Here is a 17,207-nt window from a genome sequence, read left to right on the forward strand (position 1 = left end):
ACTGATGAACAAAAATACATCAGGTACGTTTTTCTGAATTGGCAGTCACGGTTTTGTAATCACAGAATCACAGAATCGTTTAGGTTGGATGGGACCTCTGGAGATCATCTAGTCCAACCTCCCTGCTCAAGCAGGGTCCTCTAGAGCAGATTGCCCAGGATCGTGTCCAGGCGAGTTTTGAATATCTCCAGCGAAGGAGACTCCACTACCTCTCTGGGCAACCTGTTCCAATGCTCTGTCACCCTCACAGTGAAGAAGTTTTTCCTCAGGTTCAGATGGAACTTCCTGTGGTTCAGTGTCGGCCCATTGCCTCTTGTCCTGTCACTGGGCACCACGGAGAAGAGGCTGGCCTCATCCTCTTGACACTCCCCCTTCAGATACTTGTACACGTTGATGAGATCCCCTCTCAGTCTTCTCTTCTCCAGGCTGAACAGGCCCAGCTCTTGCAGTCTTGTAATTTAAAAGATGATCTGATATTTATGACTTATTAATAACATATATTCGTTTTTCATACTTTGACTGCAATGTTAGCTTCCTTTTTATGAAAGGAGAATTGGTATTTTCAGATGTCCCTGTCACATGCTAAGATTTGCTGTTTTTTGAGGGCTTTTGCAACCTAAGAGTTTACTAAAAGTGTTGGATCATCCTTATATGCTCCTAGATAGCAGAGGGTATTGCCTAGATGTACACTTGTGGAAAAATTTACTTCTCTGAGTAGCAGTTTACCATTTTCTAGCGTCTAGCTGCAAACGAATATTAAAGAACTTCATGCAGAACAGGCTTAATGATCAAGTTGCATGTAAAAGTAAGAAAGCATTTAGTAATAGAGAGTAGAAGAGCACTGACTGATATGCGCTCACATGTTCGTGACACTTCTGTTGCTTGAGGTGTTTAGCCAGTGGGGCTGAAGATGCTCGTTGCTTAAATCATCAGGCCTTGCTTGAGTTTCCCCAGACGAGGCAGAAAACATTCCCTCTGAGGGTCTGTATCCTCCTGCCTGTGATTAAAAAAGCTGAGGCTCTAGAGAGATTTAAATCTGAAAATTCATGACCTGGTTTTGGATTCAAATAAGTAACCTTTTTTTATGTGTTTTACTGACAGTTCCTCTCCTTGTGACAGAAAAAGCAAAGTATTGAACGCAGGAAAGCCCCATTCCCTTTTTCATCAGATTTTGTCCCTTGCAAATCGCCCATGAAAATTGCCACAGGATGAGGAAGCAATCTCCCATTTTCAAAAGAGCGCTTCTGTAGAGTAACCTTTTTTACATCGAAGAAACGGTAGTGGTTCTTTTCCAGCTGCTTTCCTGTGCCAGGGGAAAGGAGGAGGCCCGGGACCAATTCTGGAATCCAAAATTGTGCTGTGTTTGTAAAGCTGATTGCTGGAGCCAGGAGGCAGTTCTCTCATCCATCTCCAAAAGCGCTAGTCCTCACCTGTTAAATGAAAGACCTACCTCCTGTGATCCACCCCGTCGAATACCTTTTGGTGCTTACAGTCCATCTTCAGTAGAGGAGCATATTTGTTTATTATTACCTGGAGAGGTAGCTCCTAAGTACCCTCAGGGGACGTTCACATCATTAATCAGCAGGGAGAAGCCCATGCTCCAGTTCACTTTTTAGAACAATCCTGGGCTTTACCTGAAAATCATCTTTTCTCCCAGGAGTAAGATGCAGGAAGAGATTAAATTCTCTCACAAAGGTTGGCATCATTGCTTGGTTTGTTAGAGTGATGCTGCCCTCCACCCTGTCCCAATTCTCTGCACTCGTCATCTGTTAGCAGTTGCTAACAAGTGGGAATGTGTGGAGGACCTCTGAGATAAAAGCAGGATAAACTAATAGAGACTTGATCAAGTGTTGCCTTTGTGCATTTGCTCTACCCACCAATCTGCCAGTTTTTCTTGATCTCTCTTCATGTTTCAGGATGATGCTGTCTAGGGAAAAAAGACTGGAGATTGTAGCAGTGAATTTTTATATATTTGAAGTGGATGAGATCTTTCTTAATCGGATATACTCCTTCATCTCTTTGCTGGGTAGTGCTTGCTAACTGCCGCTTAAATGCGGTTCACCAACCTGGCTTTAGATGTGCTAGATCCTGCCATTAAGAATGTACAGAGGCAATTCCTAGAGAATACCAGTACCACAGAAAAGCTTTTCGCAATCAAGTATCCAAGATGGGAACAAAGAATAGGTGGTGCAAAATCAGACTGGTGGCCCACAAAGTCCACTATTATCTTAAAATTTAGTCCTACAAGTTGTGGAGCTTTCTCATCGTAGCGCACTTAAGCATCAGATTTAACTGCTTGAGTAGTCTTGCTGGTTTCATCACTTTATGCTCCTGCCTCCAGAAAGTGATGTTTGCCACAAGCTGTGGAGGAGCACGCCGTACTCCCGGCCGAGTGCTGATTCGGGCCGCTACTGAGTCAGCAGAGAAGGATAATAGTTTTATATTTGGAAGCATGAGGCCATGTATTTCTTGAGAAAATACATTCTAGCTATTTTGGAGATAATGTTGGTCTCTCTGTTCTCTCAAGACAGTGAATTCTGTGAACTTGATTTAAAGGAGGAATTCTTCAAGATGATCAGTTCTAAATTTATTAACTTTTGGTTTCACTCAACATCATGATTTCCCATTATGAGGAAGAAATATATATTCTTATTTGCCCTCTGTACTGCCCATTACTTTATTGTGTTTTCTGTCTAAAGCAATCCAAGTCTCTGTTGGCATGCATACAAAATTCTGTACTATTGGAAAGAGCTAGTTGCCATCCCAGTGTAAGCCTGTAGAAAAATCTAATTAGTCCTTGTGTTCACGAGATTTTGATTGAAATACGTTCTCTTTCCCTTAACGTTCTCTCAGTTAATATATTAAAACCTCATTCAGGTTTGTAAGAAAATCACTCCTAGTATAAAGAAAGGCTTACGGAAAACAGTTCAAACAAACCCAATTGCACATAGTGTTTGTCCACAGACTAAAGGTAGCTGGGGGTTGAGGGTCTGCAGAATGAATAAAAGATCCAAAAATATGTAAACAGGTTCACGCTATTGCAAACTCAGAAATGACTTTTCAAAGTGGTCAGTGAGAAAGCCTCATGCTGTTCCAGCCTGCTTGCCTGGTCCGAAAAAAGTCTTAGAGTGGAACAATTATTGTATGTTCCCCTTTGCCTCAGATTTCCTTTTTCCTGACAGCGCTAGAATAACTACCTGGTATGGACTTTCTGTGCTGTTAGCTTACAAGGACGCTGGAGGAAAGATGCTGAAATAAATATTGAAAAATAATCTAAAGTTGCACGTTTAATTTTCTGCGTTTGTTCTCTGTTGCATGTATTGCTGTAATTCTGTGGGGAACTCCGGTTCACTAGCACTGCGCGTGTTGTTTAAATTCAGAGTTCAGTAGCTGAATTCTGCTCTATTCAACTCAGTTCTCATTTGGTCGTTATCTTATCTGGAAACAGGATTAGGCCCCGAGGCCCGATTGCTCTTGTGGTCTGTGTGTAGCACTGAATCCTATTTGTCTGCTCTAGTTTGATCAACAGATGTAGATTGGCCACATTTACTTCTGCTTTATCTTTTCTTTTTCCAAGGGGAGTTTTCTGACTTTTTCCTGGTACTAATGCAGTTTCTCTGAGGTCAAATATCTATATATTAAATTCTCGGAGGAAGAGGAAGGCCGATTCTCTGCTCGCTTACCTTCAGCAGAAGGTTTGACTTAGTTTTTGCTTCATGGAACTTCAGCACTATAGTATTAAAATTCCTTATTTTGTGTGTCTGGAAATGACAAAGTATAAAGATCTGTAGTTTCCTGTGGACACTGGCTTTTGAAGTATGCTGTACATACATCCTAATGAAACCTTCCTGTGAGGGGGTAAAACAGAGAGGAGAAACAGGGCTTTTAGCTGCATTTTTCTAATAAATGCAAATGTCTCAGTGAAAGAAAAATTGTGTTCATAAACACTCCGGTGTTGTTTAGTCGCAGTTAAACTAGATTTTTTAGGATTTAATTTATTAATGTAGATCTTACTCCTTGAAACAGATCTGCCTATTAGCTATTTTCACTTTATAGCATCAGATAAAGATGCATGATTTTTGACAAATTGAAATCTGGAAACCTCTGAGAGAAAGATGCCTCACTGGAGGTCTACTACCGCGTAATTTCATAAAGTGGAGGGAGGGTGAGGAAGGAGAAGAAGAACGAGTAGTTTTTCATTGTACTGTTAAGCTTAAGGGGACAGATGCTATTCTTCTAATGTCTGCTCTGCTGAAATGAAAAACTCACTGCCAATAATTTTATCTTTGACCTACCCATCTACGCCAAGAAAGAGATAGAAGAAACCTGATTTTTGTCCTGAAATGTTATGCACGTGCACAGTATGTGTCCTCTGTCTTGCAGAAAATAACGTGTTCCTTTGTGAAGCTTGAAACGTTAGACTGTTTTAGCAGTATACGTGAATCATTTGTGTTACATAGAAGCGTAAAGCTTTTGCATTTCAAAAAGCTGTCATGCTGATAAAATATTTTGGAACTCCTTTTTTCTTATTTTTAAGTTCCCTTGTGTTGTCCCTAAGTGGCATCCAGTTATCTACCAGTCCTGGCTCTTTTTTCTCAAAGGTGTTAGAAGCAGCAGTGGCTGGTAGCTAGCCTTTGGTTAGTTAGTTATCCATTTAATTACTTCTGTAGTTTCCCAGGCTAAAGCTCAACATGAAAGATTATGGTGCAGTATGTTGTGTTGCAGTCTTACTGTAGTCAGCTAGATGTTTAATTTGACATGTTATATTGGGAGAGTTTTATTTAGAATGACAATTTGATCCTTGATCCCAGGTTTTATCCTGAGTTATCCTGGTGGTAAGAAGAGGCATTGGTTTTAAAGATGAGTGAAGAAACAGCCAATGCCCAAGAAAGCTAACTTATTAAAAGTGTTTATTTTCTTGCTAATTGGTATACTCTTGTACAAAGAAAATAAGAATTACTTTGGTTCAGAACTGAAAAAAAAAATCACTGTGGCTGCTCTTAGGGAACCACTAGGTGTGCTGGCAGGACAGCCCGAGCAGCACGGTTTCAGGCGAATGCTGAGCTTCCTGGATTCATATGAGTGGAGAGTCTTGCAGCAGCGGGGGAAGCTCGTGTTTTATTATAGTCCTAAGACAGCAAATACTTAAGCATGCAGAAATTTTAGGAGGACTGCTTCAGTGTTAAAAGGAAGGATGTATGTGCCTGCGTATTTCTGGAGTCAGTACCAAAGGGTTCATATATTCTTGTAATTTATATCTCACTTAAATCATACCAGGAAATAATTCTTTCCAGAAAAATAAATTATTGAATAACTGTATACCAAATTCTTCAGCTCCAAATGAACTACCAGTAAACAAATGCCACGTGTCTGCGTCAGTGTGTACGGTCTTAAAGAAAGAGGGATAAACATAGCAGGCTAGGTGTATGGTGGGGGCACTCGCTTCTAAATCGGATATGTAGTTTTCTGTAACACTCTTCATAGTATCAGTAGCTCTTTATATTTAAATGTTCTTAGCCTTATTTTTATTGTGTCTCTTACATTATGTATAAGTATAAATGTAAATTTAAATGTAAATTTTTTTATTATGAAAATTTTCCTTGATTAAAAATAGCTATCCACCATGCTAATGGATATTTTCTCCTAACCAAAAAAAAAAAAAACCAATGCAAGTATGTTTTTGCTTGGTATGAATAACCACTGAACATCAAAATCAGTTTATTTTCTCCTTTAACATAAGAGTTCAATAAGAGAAGTGCGTCTGAAGTGTGTTTTCTCAAGCTGAGGGATAATCCTCAGTAAAAACACAATGTTATCCAGCACATTGCATGACAAGGGATGGTTATTGCTATCCTCTGTGAGCCAGTGAGTTGAATTTTCTCTATATTGTAAATATATGTTCCTGAAAGAATGTTTTTCCTTTAAATAGGGAAGAAGTACGGTAGTAGCTTTAATGCAGTCAGAGTTTAAAATGTATTTATTCCATTCAAAGAGATTCGTTTCAACCTTCACAGGAAAGTTTTCAAATGTGTCTGAATTGATTCAAGATAAAATTATATATTTTGACATAGAGAAAATATTTTTAGCAGTATGTGGTACTCTTAAAATAATAAAGACAATAATCATGTAATATGTCACGTAATTGAAGCCCTTGCTTGTCTTGAATATTAAAACAATGTAACCAGAAAAATGGGATGCCGTAAGCGATCATGTCGCTAGGGATTTTCTGCATTACCTTGCTCAGGCTGTCCTCTGTGATGGAATGAGTCAGAGCATTGCATACCATCCGATGTGATGCAATTAGATGCAACTCTTCTTTTAAAATTATCCAGACAGTAATATAAATGAAGCTTCTCAAGATTTAGTGCCCTGTTTTTCAGTGTGCATCCATGGTGTAATCCAGAGAAGTATTCTGTTCCTATTGTTTATGCTATTTATATACATTATTTTTAGCTGAATAACACTATTCACGCATCTCTACTGTAGTGTGGTATTTTTCAGACAAAGGAAAGCAGCTCACCTTGAGTTCCTTGTTTCATTTTACTCTGCTCCTTTCTGGCCCTGCAGACACCAGCAATACTATTGAGTTCTTCTTGCACAGGTCTCCTGCCACCACCATGGAGGGGGCAGTAAGAGAACACATGGGAAATAACAAATGCAATATTTTTAACATATTGGTACGGTAGGTCTTGCATTCACTGAAAATAGGTGTGGTGTTTGCTTGAATTCATGTGAAGGCAGGAGTGTTAGTGGTTTTCTGGTGAGTTAACTGTGACTTTTGGAAGGCTATAAACTGTCTTTTTTTTTGCTGGATTTTTTTCTGAAGTTTAGAACATGGGTTTTATTTAAGTGAAGTCAGATCCTTGGAAGGCTACCGTCAATGTGGCAGCATTATGACCAGCGCTGGATTTTTGAAATTTTATATAGACGGCTGTCAAAGGATAATGTATTATTTTCTTTTCTTCTCTAGCCCGGGTCGCTCCCCAATTTCCTTTGACAGTGAAATAATAATGATGAATCATGTGTACAAAGAAAGGTTTCCAAAGGTAAGGAATCTTTTTTTTTTTTTTAATGATGCAGTCAATGAACTTGTGACAACTTGGAGTTAATTTGTAATACCCATTGGGGAAAGATCCCATATCTTACCTCTGATTTCCAAACAATGCAGTTCAAAAGTTTGAAGCTGTCCTCTCTGCTTCGTATCTTAATTTTTGCCGTAGAAAAAATAGATTTAATGTGTAGAGAGATTCACATAGAAGTGTGTGAAAAGCTTAGTGTATTTGTGCATGTATTTCATATTTATTAAATTTCTCATGTCTTTTATTGGCATGCCAAATGTGTGTAGGAATGAGGACAAGAGCCATGCTCTGGCTGCTCAATGTAAATGTTGCTGTTTGAGGCCAGGATCTCCATATATTCTGCAGTAATCCTTGATTTTTGCTTCAAATTCTGAAGGAGTTAGAGGAAGGATAATTTCCTTCGTTTCATATATACTTTAAAAAGCTAAGCTTCATATGTACTTTACAAAGCTATATCAAAGAGTAATTTAAAAATACATTGAATAACATCCACCCAGTGTTCCTTGTGTAATTGCGTTGAATTTGCTTTAAACTGATCCAGACTTTTTTGGTTTTGGTAGGCTTTACATTTTCATATTGGAAACACAAAGTTCTCTTTTAAAGTCCTTCTAAATTGTACTGGAGGTTTTTGGCAAAAGTGAGGTATGCCGCTGGGACTTTTGGTACTCGGGAAGTAATGAAGATAGATTTAGATTTTCAGAGAAGTACACGATTTCAATGCTGAAGTGATCTGCAGTGAAAATAGATTTTCAAAGAGTTGAATATTGAAGTCTGTGGACTCAGGCTTTGACGGTTAACATCTCGCTGAAATGAGTGTAAGAAGACTGTGTATCCTAGAGTTGTTGATAATGGCCAGGGTACCTGCCATTCCTCTCTGTTTTACCAGTAGTAAAAATACAAGTCCTGTTGACAGGATATCAGGGCTGACAGCGATAGAAATGCCATGTGTCTGTGGCTTAGGGCATTAGCAATGATTTTTCAGGTTTCATGGTCTTGCCTAAAAGTTCTGAAAACTGCTTCAGGTCTTCTGTCCTTCCCTGGGTCCCCAGACTAAGAATACAGACTCAGAGCTGGGATATTTTTATGGTCGCTTGCGTTTTCATTAAATGTGTTCCGATTAATTCTCATCACTGGATCTTGTGAACATAGCTTTCGCCTATGGCGTACTATTTTTATTCTAAGTAATTTATTCCATTGTGTTTTGAAACTTTTTTAAAAATCTAGTGCATTTGGGGTTTTAAAATAGGTTACTTAAGCATCAAGCCTGTTTGTATTTAAGTTCAGGGACAGTAATATTTACAAGTAACCCGTTTATTCCTTCCTCTTAGGCCACGGCGCAGATGGAGGAACGGCTGGCTGAGTTCATTGCCTCTAATGCTCCTGAGAATGTGCTGCAATTAGCAGATGGGGTCCTAAGTTTCATTCATCATCAAGTTATTGAACTGGCCAGAGACTGCCTAGATAAATCACGTGAAGGTCTTATTACTTCTCGGTACTTTTATGAGCTACAGGAAAACTTGGAGAAACTTCTCCAGGATGTAAGTGCTCCCTGGAAAGTAGAACATATTATTTTGATTGAAACTTTAAACAATAAGCCAGAGCTTTGATTTTAGGAGAGGCAGCACAGACTCTAGGGGAAGGGCAGTGGGTGGTGGTGTCAGGAGACCTGAGTTGTTCCCATCTGCTATTGATCTACCGTGGGTGGATTTGAGCAAGTCACTTCACCTGCGTACTTTGTCTGTACAAAAGTCAAACATGCATATGAGTAACTCAAAGGCAGTCTTTACCACTTATGAAAATTAGGTTTATTGAGATGAAGGAAATTACTGAACTTTCTTTCATGTACTTCAAGACTCTGAATGACTTATTAATTACAATTGTGCCTTCAAGGAGTGAAAACACCATAGTTTGTAGCGTTGCTATAAATTTTTCAAAAAAGATTTTCTTGAGCTGAGCCTAATTCAGTTGTGGGTTTTTTTAGTGCTTCGATATGTTTTGTGATGTTCAAAGCATATGAAAATACACATGAGAGCACAGCTTAAATGCATGCTCAGTGCGCTTCAACTGCTCGTTAAAAACTACTCTTTTCCTTTAAAATGAAAAAAATATTAAATTCGAAAAATCCCTTAGAATTTAGTGTTCCTTAATTCTCTGCAAGTGCCTGCTGTACTATTCTGTAAGTCAGTGCAGTTTCATTGAGAACAAATGTGACTGAAAACAGGATGCCGTGTTACTAGAATACTTTGCAGCGGTTGTGAAGAGTCAGTGGAGAGTTCTACTTGTTGCTGGGTCCAGACCTCCGTTTAGGAACACCTTCCTAATCCTTGGCTGTAATTGAAGAAGATAGCAAGCTGAAAATGCAGTGTTTCTAAAGATCGTGGTATCAGATCACAAATATCACTGAGAGACTTAGAAACAGAGCACCTGAAATGCTCCTTTGTGGTTTATAATCTCTTTTAATCTCTATGTTTATATGTCATTGATCGTTTTGCTAACCCACTGGTGTGAATTGCGCTAGTTTGTACACCTCTGCCCTTCCATCTAGCCATTAGAAAATAGCAAGTGAATATAAATATTTATTAATGTATTATTATTATATTTAAAAGATTTGCAGAAACCTCACAATCTTCCCTTGTATCAGCTAAAATCTTTGGCTACTCCATTTATGTGAGCATGGGTGTAAATGTTTTGGTATTTGTTATGCATAAGAGAAAAATGACTCAGGTTTATTTTTGTGGTAGTCTCCCTGGATGAGGACTATAATGAGGTAGGGAATATCTTTGGAGGGCTTGTATGGTTGTCTGTTGTGACATATCAGTAACCACTGTGGATGCATTTCAATAGTTCATTGCATTTTGGATATCCAAAAAGTAGTAGAGCAATGATGTTTTGATTTAAAAAAAATACAAAACAAAACCCCCAACATACCAAAAAAAATTTTTTTTTTGTTCCTTTTTCTCCTCCTTCCCTCAGAAAAAACCCTCAAAATACTCACATGTCCTTTTCTCTTTCATGCTACATTCATTGTACTTCTGAGCACTGGGAAAGACGACACTGAACTGGTACTAGATAAGGTGCAGTGATCGTCTCTGTGCTCGTTGAGTAGTTGATAGTCAGGAGTTGCCATGACCCTTTCTCCTTAACATCTTCTGCAGGTTTGGGGTGGGAGAAGGGTCAATTCTAAATTTTAATTGATTTTCTCTAGGAAGTATGGTAGGCTAGAGACAACTAAAGGGAAAGCTTAGAGAGACAAGGGAGGCAGAACGGGGTGGGAGGGACGAGGATAAAGAAATTAAAGACGACGTAGGAATGCCAAAGACTTCTTCCCACGTTTTTTTCATTTGTTTTTCTCTTTCCTGTCATAGTACAAGTCTTTGCCTTGTATTTTCTATTCTATTATTTAAAGACTCTTCCCCTGCTTGCCAATTTGTGTTTCCCCTTTATGCTGTGTTTTAAAGGGAAATAATGGGACCTTTTGGATTACACACGTAGAAAAATGGCAATAATATTTCTATTTGGGGACTAAGTGAAACACAAGAAGTTTGGAGTCAAGATCAGATTATTAGGAACTAGAGGGCAGAGTCTTTACTTTGGATTAGTTTGGAAGGTACCGTGCAGAGTATACAGTGTGTGAGTAGTAACGACGAGATTTGTGCAGTGATATCATCTGGGCGGTAGGGTATATTGTGTTATAAGATACAGAAAGATTGAGCAGGTGATTTATTGGTGAGTAAGGAAATGAGCGGCAGCAGGGCAGTAACTGGCAGGAAGGGAAGTGCATGCAGATTTTCATGTAATTTTCCAGTACAAGAACTGACTCTGTTGAAATCCCTGTCTTTTTAACATGTTCAATCTAAACTTGGTAACAAGCTAAAGTCACACAGTCATTTCATACCTTAGAAGGAAAACTCAATTTCATATGTTGCAAGTTAAAGCTACTTTATGTGGTAAAAATGTCTCCATAAAACAGAGTAATTGATTATGTAAATAATGAACTGTTTAAATATACCAGGCTAGAAAGCTTTTTAAAGATTTTAAATACCAAAAAGCCTCATTAGTTATGAGGCAAATGAGATCATTTCTCTTGTTTGTGAGTGTGAAGTATTATCTTTTAGCCAGAAAAACCTATTGCTTATTGCATCATTGAAATGATCTTGTAGTGCAAGTGAAATTAATAGATTTCCTTTATTTTGAAAAACATGGACTTGAATATTATACTTCACATTTAAAGTAGAAATATTGAAAAATAAGATAAAGTACTTTTATAAAGAATATGTGACAGTGGATTCTTTAATCTTTTGCTGCAGGGGTGGGGATGGGATAGGAGCTAGGGCTCCTGAAAAAACGAGGTTGTAGCCTGATCATTACTTAGTTGAATTTACTGAATACTTACGATTACTTGGTTGAATTAACCGAATAACCAAGACAAGATATATCTAGTCAGAAGAGATTTAGTGGTTTAGAGGCAGGTTCTCAGGAGGTAGGGAAATGAAGGATTACAGGTATTTTCTGTACATAGAACAAAAGAGAAAGGGGAAGGTGTTATCTGATACCGCACATTGGAAAATTGATATTCTGATTGCATTTGCTTTCTCAACAAGAGCCTAAGTGTAAATTTGTTGGTGCTTGGCCTCGCGGTTCTTGTGTTTTGGTTTCTATCAGTGTATTGGCTCAATTGCAGCGTTGTGACTTGCATATCCGGTTATTGGCCCTGCCGAACCCCAGGGGGGGACAGTGATTTTAATTTCATGCCCCAGTAGCTACACTTGGTGACGGATGGGGCTTTCAGATGGGGGAATCGGCTGGTAAATCACTCGCCGCTGCCTCCCATACCTGGGCAGCTGGGAAGGGCTCGGGTGCGCGGGAACGGCAGCGAGGTTCTGGCGCCTCTCCGCCGGGGGCGGTGGGGGACGCCCCGGAATGACCCCAGCACCCTTCAGGGGGGCGTCTCGTCACCAGCAACGGCTAATGAGGCGGCACACCGCAGTGCCTGCCAGCAGCAGACAGTGCTTCGCTATATAACCCCGTGATTTCGGGACGCTGCAATCGGTTGCAAACGAGACGTGCGCAGAGATGTCTGGGCTGTCCTGCGAGAGAGGGCGGCGAGAAGAGGCCGTTCTCCTGGGGATCTTGGAGCAGCAGCGCTGCGCAGAGATGATGGCTGAGTGGCTGTTACAAGTTGTGTGTGGCTTTTGTGACCTTGTACTCTGTTCTTTTTTCTTTTCCCCCCCCCTTTTGCTTTTCTTTGTCATTTGGCAGTCGGGTTGGCTTTTCATTTTTCAGACAGGCAGCTGATTAAGTCAGTTACATTTTTACATTATTTTGCCTAAATCATAGTGGGTGAGAAAGGGAGAAAACAAAAAGACTTGGTTTAAAAGAATAAATTAACTTTGACATTTATAAACAGATGCAAAAAGATGAATTAGTATTTTTTGCCTGATATAACTTACGTAGAGGAGTGAAAAAGGACTTTGCAGTCACGTGGCTCATATTTGAATGTTAATGTGTAATTTATTCATTCCAACTCACCTGACCTCTGGTGATTTAGGATGGCTCTTCAAATATGAAATCATTAATTTCTTTCTAGAATTCATATTTTAACTCGTAAGTTTGGCTAATGCATTAGGAGTGAATACTAGTCTTCATTTTGATCTTTTTTTTCTGATTAGAAAATATCTTTTAGTTAGAAAAAGCCTCAACTTATTATTTCAGTGCTTTCAGAGTAATATTTTTTTACACAATTAAAACCAGAAGCATCTCTGATGTTGTTTTTAGGTCAGTGGTTATATAGCTTTCTTCGAGGTTAAAATCTAGCTCTAGCTTATCAATGCTGAACTAAACAAATAACACATTTCTTATTGGGACTTTTGTCAAAATGAGAAGTAATGAACTTTTTACTTATTTAGTTAAAAAACCAAAAAAAAACCCAAAAAACAAAAACAGGAACATATTGTTTAAAAATACTGCTTATGTTTTTTCTAGCTCAGAATTTGTGCTTCCTTGTGTTTGTATTGTTCTTTTAGGTGACTATCAGGACTTCTCAGCCATATATGTCTTTTGCTTTTCGGCGTGAATGAACAATGCTAAAATGAACCTTTTTGTTTCCCGCTGCTTGCATCCTTGTTGGTTAAAATATTGTTCCTATAAGCAACTGAAAAGCTTGGTGGTGAAGCATATCATCGAGCTGCTTTTGGACTTTATATCTATGCTAAAGCCTAATTTTTACACCATTGTGAAAACTGCAGTTTGTTCCAGTGTTTCATGTCACTGGGAACCGTCTTTTATCAGCCTGCACTGAAATGCTGTTTACTCGTGCTTTAGGGCTCATAATGTAACCGTCATGTCTCTGAGCAAAAACAAAAGTATATATATGTTTTTTAGTTTTTCAAACTTGTCTTTTATTAGTTTTAATTATTAGTTTTTAATGTATTTATAAAAAGCCCCCCCACCCCCCTGTTAAAACTAAGCCTTGAGTTTGTAATGAAATCCAATAATGTGAAAGAATAGGAGTGAGCAAGTATAAATTCCCTAAATTAGGTTTCTGTATACCCTGTGATTTGCTTGTGTGTTTGGTACAACATAGCATACAATGCAGTGCAGTAGTTGCTTGGCAGGATTTGTGAAATGAAATCAAGATAAATTAAAAGACTAGATTTTTCGTGGTGATGAACATAAATTGTTCAAATTCTACCTAAAAGTAAAGCTGAGAAACGTGTACATGTTGGTAATTATCTAGACCTCAGTATTGTGGGAAGGTTAAATTGAAAAAACCGTATTCCTATTTTAATTTTTTAAAATGAAAAAAAATCACATATAATAAAATAGATAAGCAACATAATGCAAATAGAGCCTTTGGTATATCTCTTGCTTGATAAAGCGAGTCAGTTGTAATGGAGAAGCTATATGCAACTTGGCATCCTTGACTGAGCTGAGCTCATTGCCTGGCCGGACTCGGTCATGCCTTTGCTGCTGAATTATGGTTACTGAGCGGGCGATTGCTCTGCGTTCAGCGCTTGATGTATAGGAGCGAAGAGTTCGCTGTTAGGACCGTAACGTGCTGTTTTGCTCTCTGCAGGCTCACGAGCGATCCGAGAGCTCAGAGGTTGCTTTCGTTACCCAACTTGTGAAAAAACTGATGATTATCATTGCACGACCAGCTCGGCTGCTTGAGTGCCTGGTAAGTTTGGTCCTTGGGAGAGTATGAGTGTGATTTAAAGGGTACGATGTGTATTTGAGGAGATAGGGAACACACAGTCTTTGAGGGAAAGCTTAAATCCTGATGAAAACATTGATGAAAAATAAATCCGTATTAAAAAAACGAATTACTAAGTCTTTTACAGTAATATAGAAGTATCTTTTTAATGGGATGCCAGCTGCAATGACAGCTTATAGGGTTTTTGTATTAATTCTTAAATTAAATTGGGGAGAGGGGCCAGATGTACGTACTGACATCGTTTCATGCAACTTGATGTCACCTGATTTTCCTCGTGTTGTCAAAGGGTGCAGTAAAGAGTGTGTGAATGTATCGTCTGCCTCAGACGCCTGAAGAGCTTTGCTAAGTAAGAACTGTCACCAAGAAAAGTTTCCTCCCGTGATATAAATGGTGTTTGGGCTCTCAGACTGAAACTCTTACTGTAGACACCAATTCCAGAAAAATCTGGTGTCAGGTTTTCTAAATGTGAAAATAGAGAGCGATAAAACAGTGAGAGACCCAAGCAGTTTTGTTAGCCTGGTGGAGAAATCATATTCAATGCAATTAAAATATATGGCCAATTAGGTCTCATCATGCTTTTCAACACCTTATTCGGGCTAATAAGAAGGTATTTTTATATTTAGTTCTAGAAAATGGTGGAAAATGTTCAGGCCATCTCAATGAAGTAGGACACTGTATCCGGAAAACTTGCAACTTTGAAAATATTTTGTTAGGTATGGTGGACAAGCAGCATGAACATGCATTTCCACTGCGGAGCTGTGGCAAGAGGGTTAGTATAATCTTTGGATATAGAGGGAAAGAGGTGGCTAGGCCTGTGCTGTATACAGCAGCATTCTGTGGTGATTGATTATGGTGGTCACTTCTGTGACTGCAGTTCAAAAGGATGTTGAAAGATTGGAGAGAGTGCAGGGAAGTGTCAGAAGAAGTTGTTTGAGGGCTGGAGCTGCCAACAGCTTACAGTGGAACCTTAAGAAACTTCATCTGTTTGTCATTGTCAAAAGGGAAGGTAAAGGCATGATTGCTCGTGCTTTATAAATATATCCAGGTACCAGATAGAGACATAAGGATGGAAAGTAGACCCGTTTCTATTAAAAATTTGGCTCGTTTTTGATAGTGATAGCAAAATGCTTCCATGAAGTAGTAAATTTTTTCTCCTGTAAATCCTTGCTTCTGAGCTGAAAATCTTTCTGGAAATTATGCTGTTTGTATATGGCTTTTTAGGAATAACCAGATTAAATTCCCTGGCCTATGTTATTTGAGAGATGCAAGCACATGACCGAATGATTCTTTCTGAACATAAAAATGAGAGTGAAGCTGCATCTGACTGAGGCATTAGAGAAGTTGGCTAAACTAGGAAATTGTGGCTGGATGTAAATACAGGTGTAGTTAATGAGTGAAGCATGTTGAAGCTAACATATCCAGGGGTGACTTTTTAATCACTGGAGCCACAAGAAGATAAATGAATTTTGCAGAGCATGCTTCGGTAAGATGGATGAGAATGGTCCAACCTTTCCAATGACATTAGTTTTAGAAAACACCTACAACCTCAGGTGGACTGCTTTGCTGTGTGAACCCTTTGGTGCAAGGAAGACCACTTTCAGTGAAGAAGTAGGCCACACCACTAGCAAGACAGATGCCTACACTTATTTGTTCAAGAAATCGCCACTAGATTACATTGAAAATCCTGGACACAACTTCATCCAAACTGGGAATTCTTTGGCTTTGAAAGCCCTTTTCGTGATTAAATGAATTCTGTGATTTCAGTGATCCTCAAGCATGTCTTCAGAATGTTTTTTGGGATGGAAGACCAATAAAGAAATGAAATAAATTAAAACTTAGTGTGTTTGCTGTGCTTACCACTGCCGTTTGCACTTGTTCACGCTCTGTTAGTAACGCATCATCTAGGCAGGCTCACAACTTTGGCGGGTTTTGTGAGCCCATCTCTGTAGCTGGAAGCAGTTCCAAACTCGAAACAGCTCTTAGCTACAGATCAGGAGATCTCCAGGTTCCTGCACCTGCCGTTCCACAAAGCATGCGGGAGCAGGTGGAAGCAGAAATGAGATTTGAGTAATGACCTCCAAAGGTTGTAGTGACAACCTTGAAAATGAAGTGACTAGAGCCCGAGGACATTGAAAACGATGTTGAGATCTCTGTATTAGTCTTTGTTTGTAAGCTTTATCACCTTTCTAGCAGTTTTGTATTTATTAATTTGTTTATTTTATTCTGCTGAAATGAAGACTAAAGTATTAATGTTCCTTTTATCCCATAAAGGAGGTTCATAGCAATAGATAATCTGCCGTTTAAATAGCTTAGGAATTGCATTTCATTTTTGTTTTGTAACATGTGATTTTTTTAGGTTCCTTTTCCATAGGACTTTTGGTCCCTTAGTAGGGACTATTCTGCTTCATTTAGGTACAATTGTGTTCAGAGAATTAAATAGATGTACCCCAAAATAGTCGTAACTTAAATTTATTTAATTTATTGATTTTTTTTTTTTAAATTTTTAATTTCTTGTCACAAGACATTTTTCTTCCGTCCTTTGCCCACCGATAAATGTCCTACAACTGTACCATGGTACTGGTACTTTTGAGTATGGTTCCTGCTTTTGGTCTTGACTGAGGTAGTTGATAAATCTTCTTCCAGGCAAATTAGAAGGGAATGTTGTGTTTTTAGTCATTGCTGTCTTTGGCCATACAAGCTGTTTAGAGCAAGCAAGCAAGAGTGGCTTTTCTCCCTTTTTCTAACCACTCAAATATCCTTACATGCCATATTCTCTAATGTTTTTCTTATTTGCAATGCTGTGCTCTCTTTTCTCTTAAACTGCTGATCATTTTCAGGTCAGTTCTTTTTCTACTATCCTTCACTGCTCTGTGCTGTAACTCCTCTTCTCCTCTCATTTCACTGTAAAATTTTTG

The 17,207-nt window shown here is 38.8% G+C and overlaps 1 protein-coding gene across 10 annotated transcripts in view; it reads left to right on the top strand.

Moving 5' to 3' along the window:
• Positions 1-17,207, top strand: part of MAST2 (microtubule associated serine/threonine kinase 2) — a 208,041-nt gene that overhangs the window by 156,524 nt on the left and 34,310 nt on the right. For all 10 annotated transcript variants that reach the window (XM_068953003.1, XM_068953009.1, XM_068953004.1 and 7 more), the window contains 3 exons: positions 6,971-7,046; positions 8,408-8,617; positions 14,155-14,256. In XM_068953003.1, the coding sequence (XP_068809104.1) occupies positions 6,971-7,046; positions 8,408-8,617; positions 14,155-14,256 (388 nt within the window). The remainder of the gene's footprint in view (positions 1-6,970; positions 7,047-8,407; positions 8,618-14,154; positions 14,257-17,207) is intronic.

This window comes from Struthio camelus, chromosome 8 (assembly GCF_040807025.1).
Source record: "Struthio camelus isolate bStrCam1 chromosome 8, bStrCam1.hap1, whole genome shotgun sequence".
Classification (NCBI taxonomy): domain Eukaryota; kingdom Metazoa; phylum Chordata; class Aves; order Struthioniformes; family Struthionidae; genus Struthio; species Struthio camelus.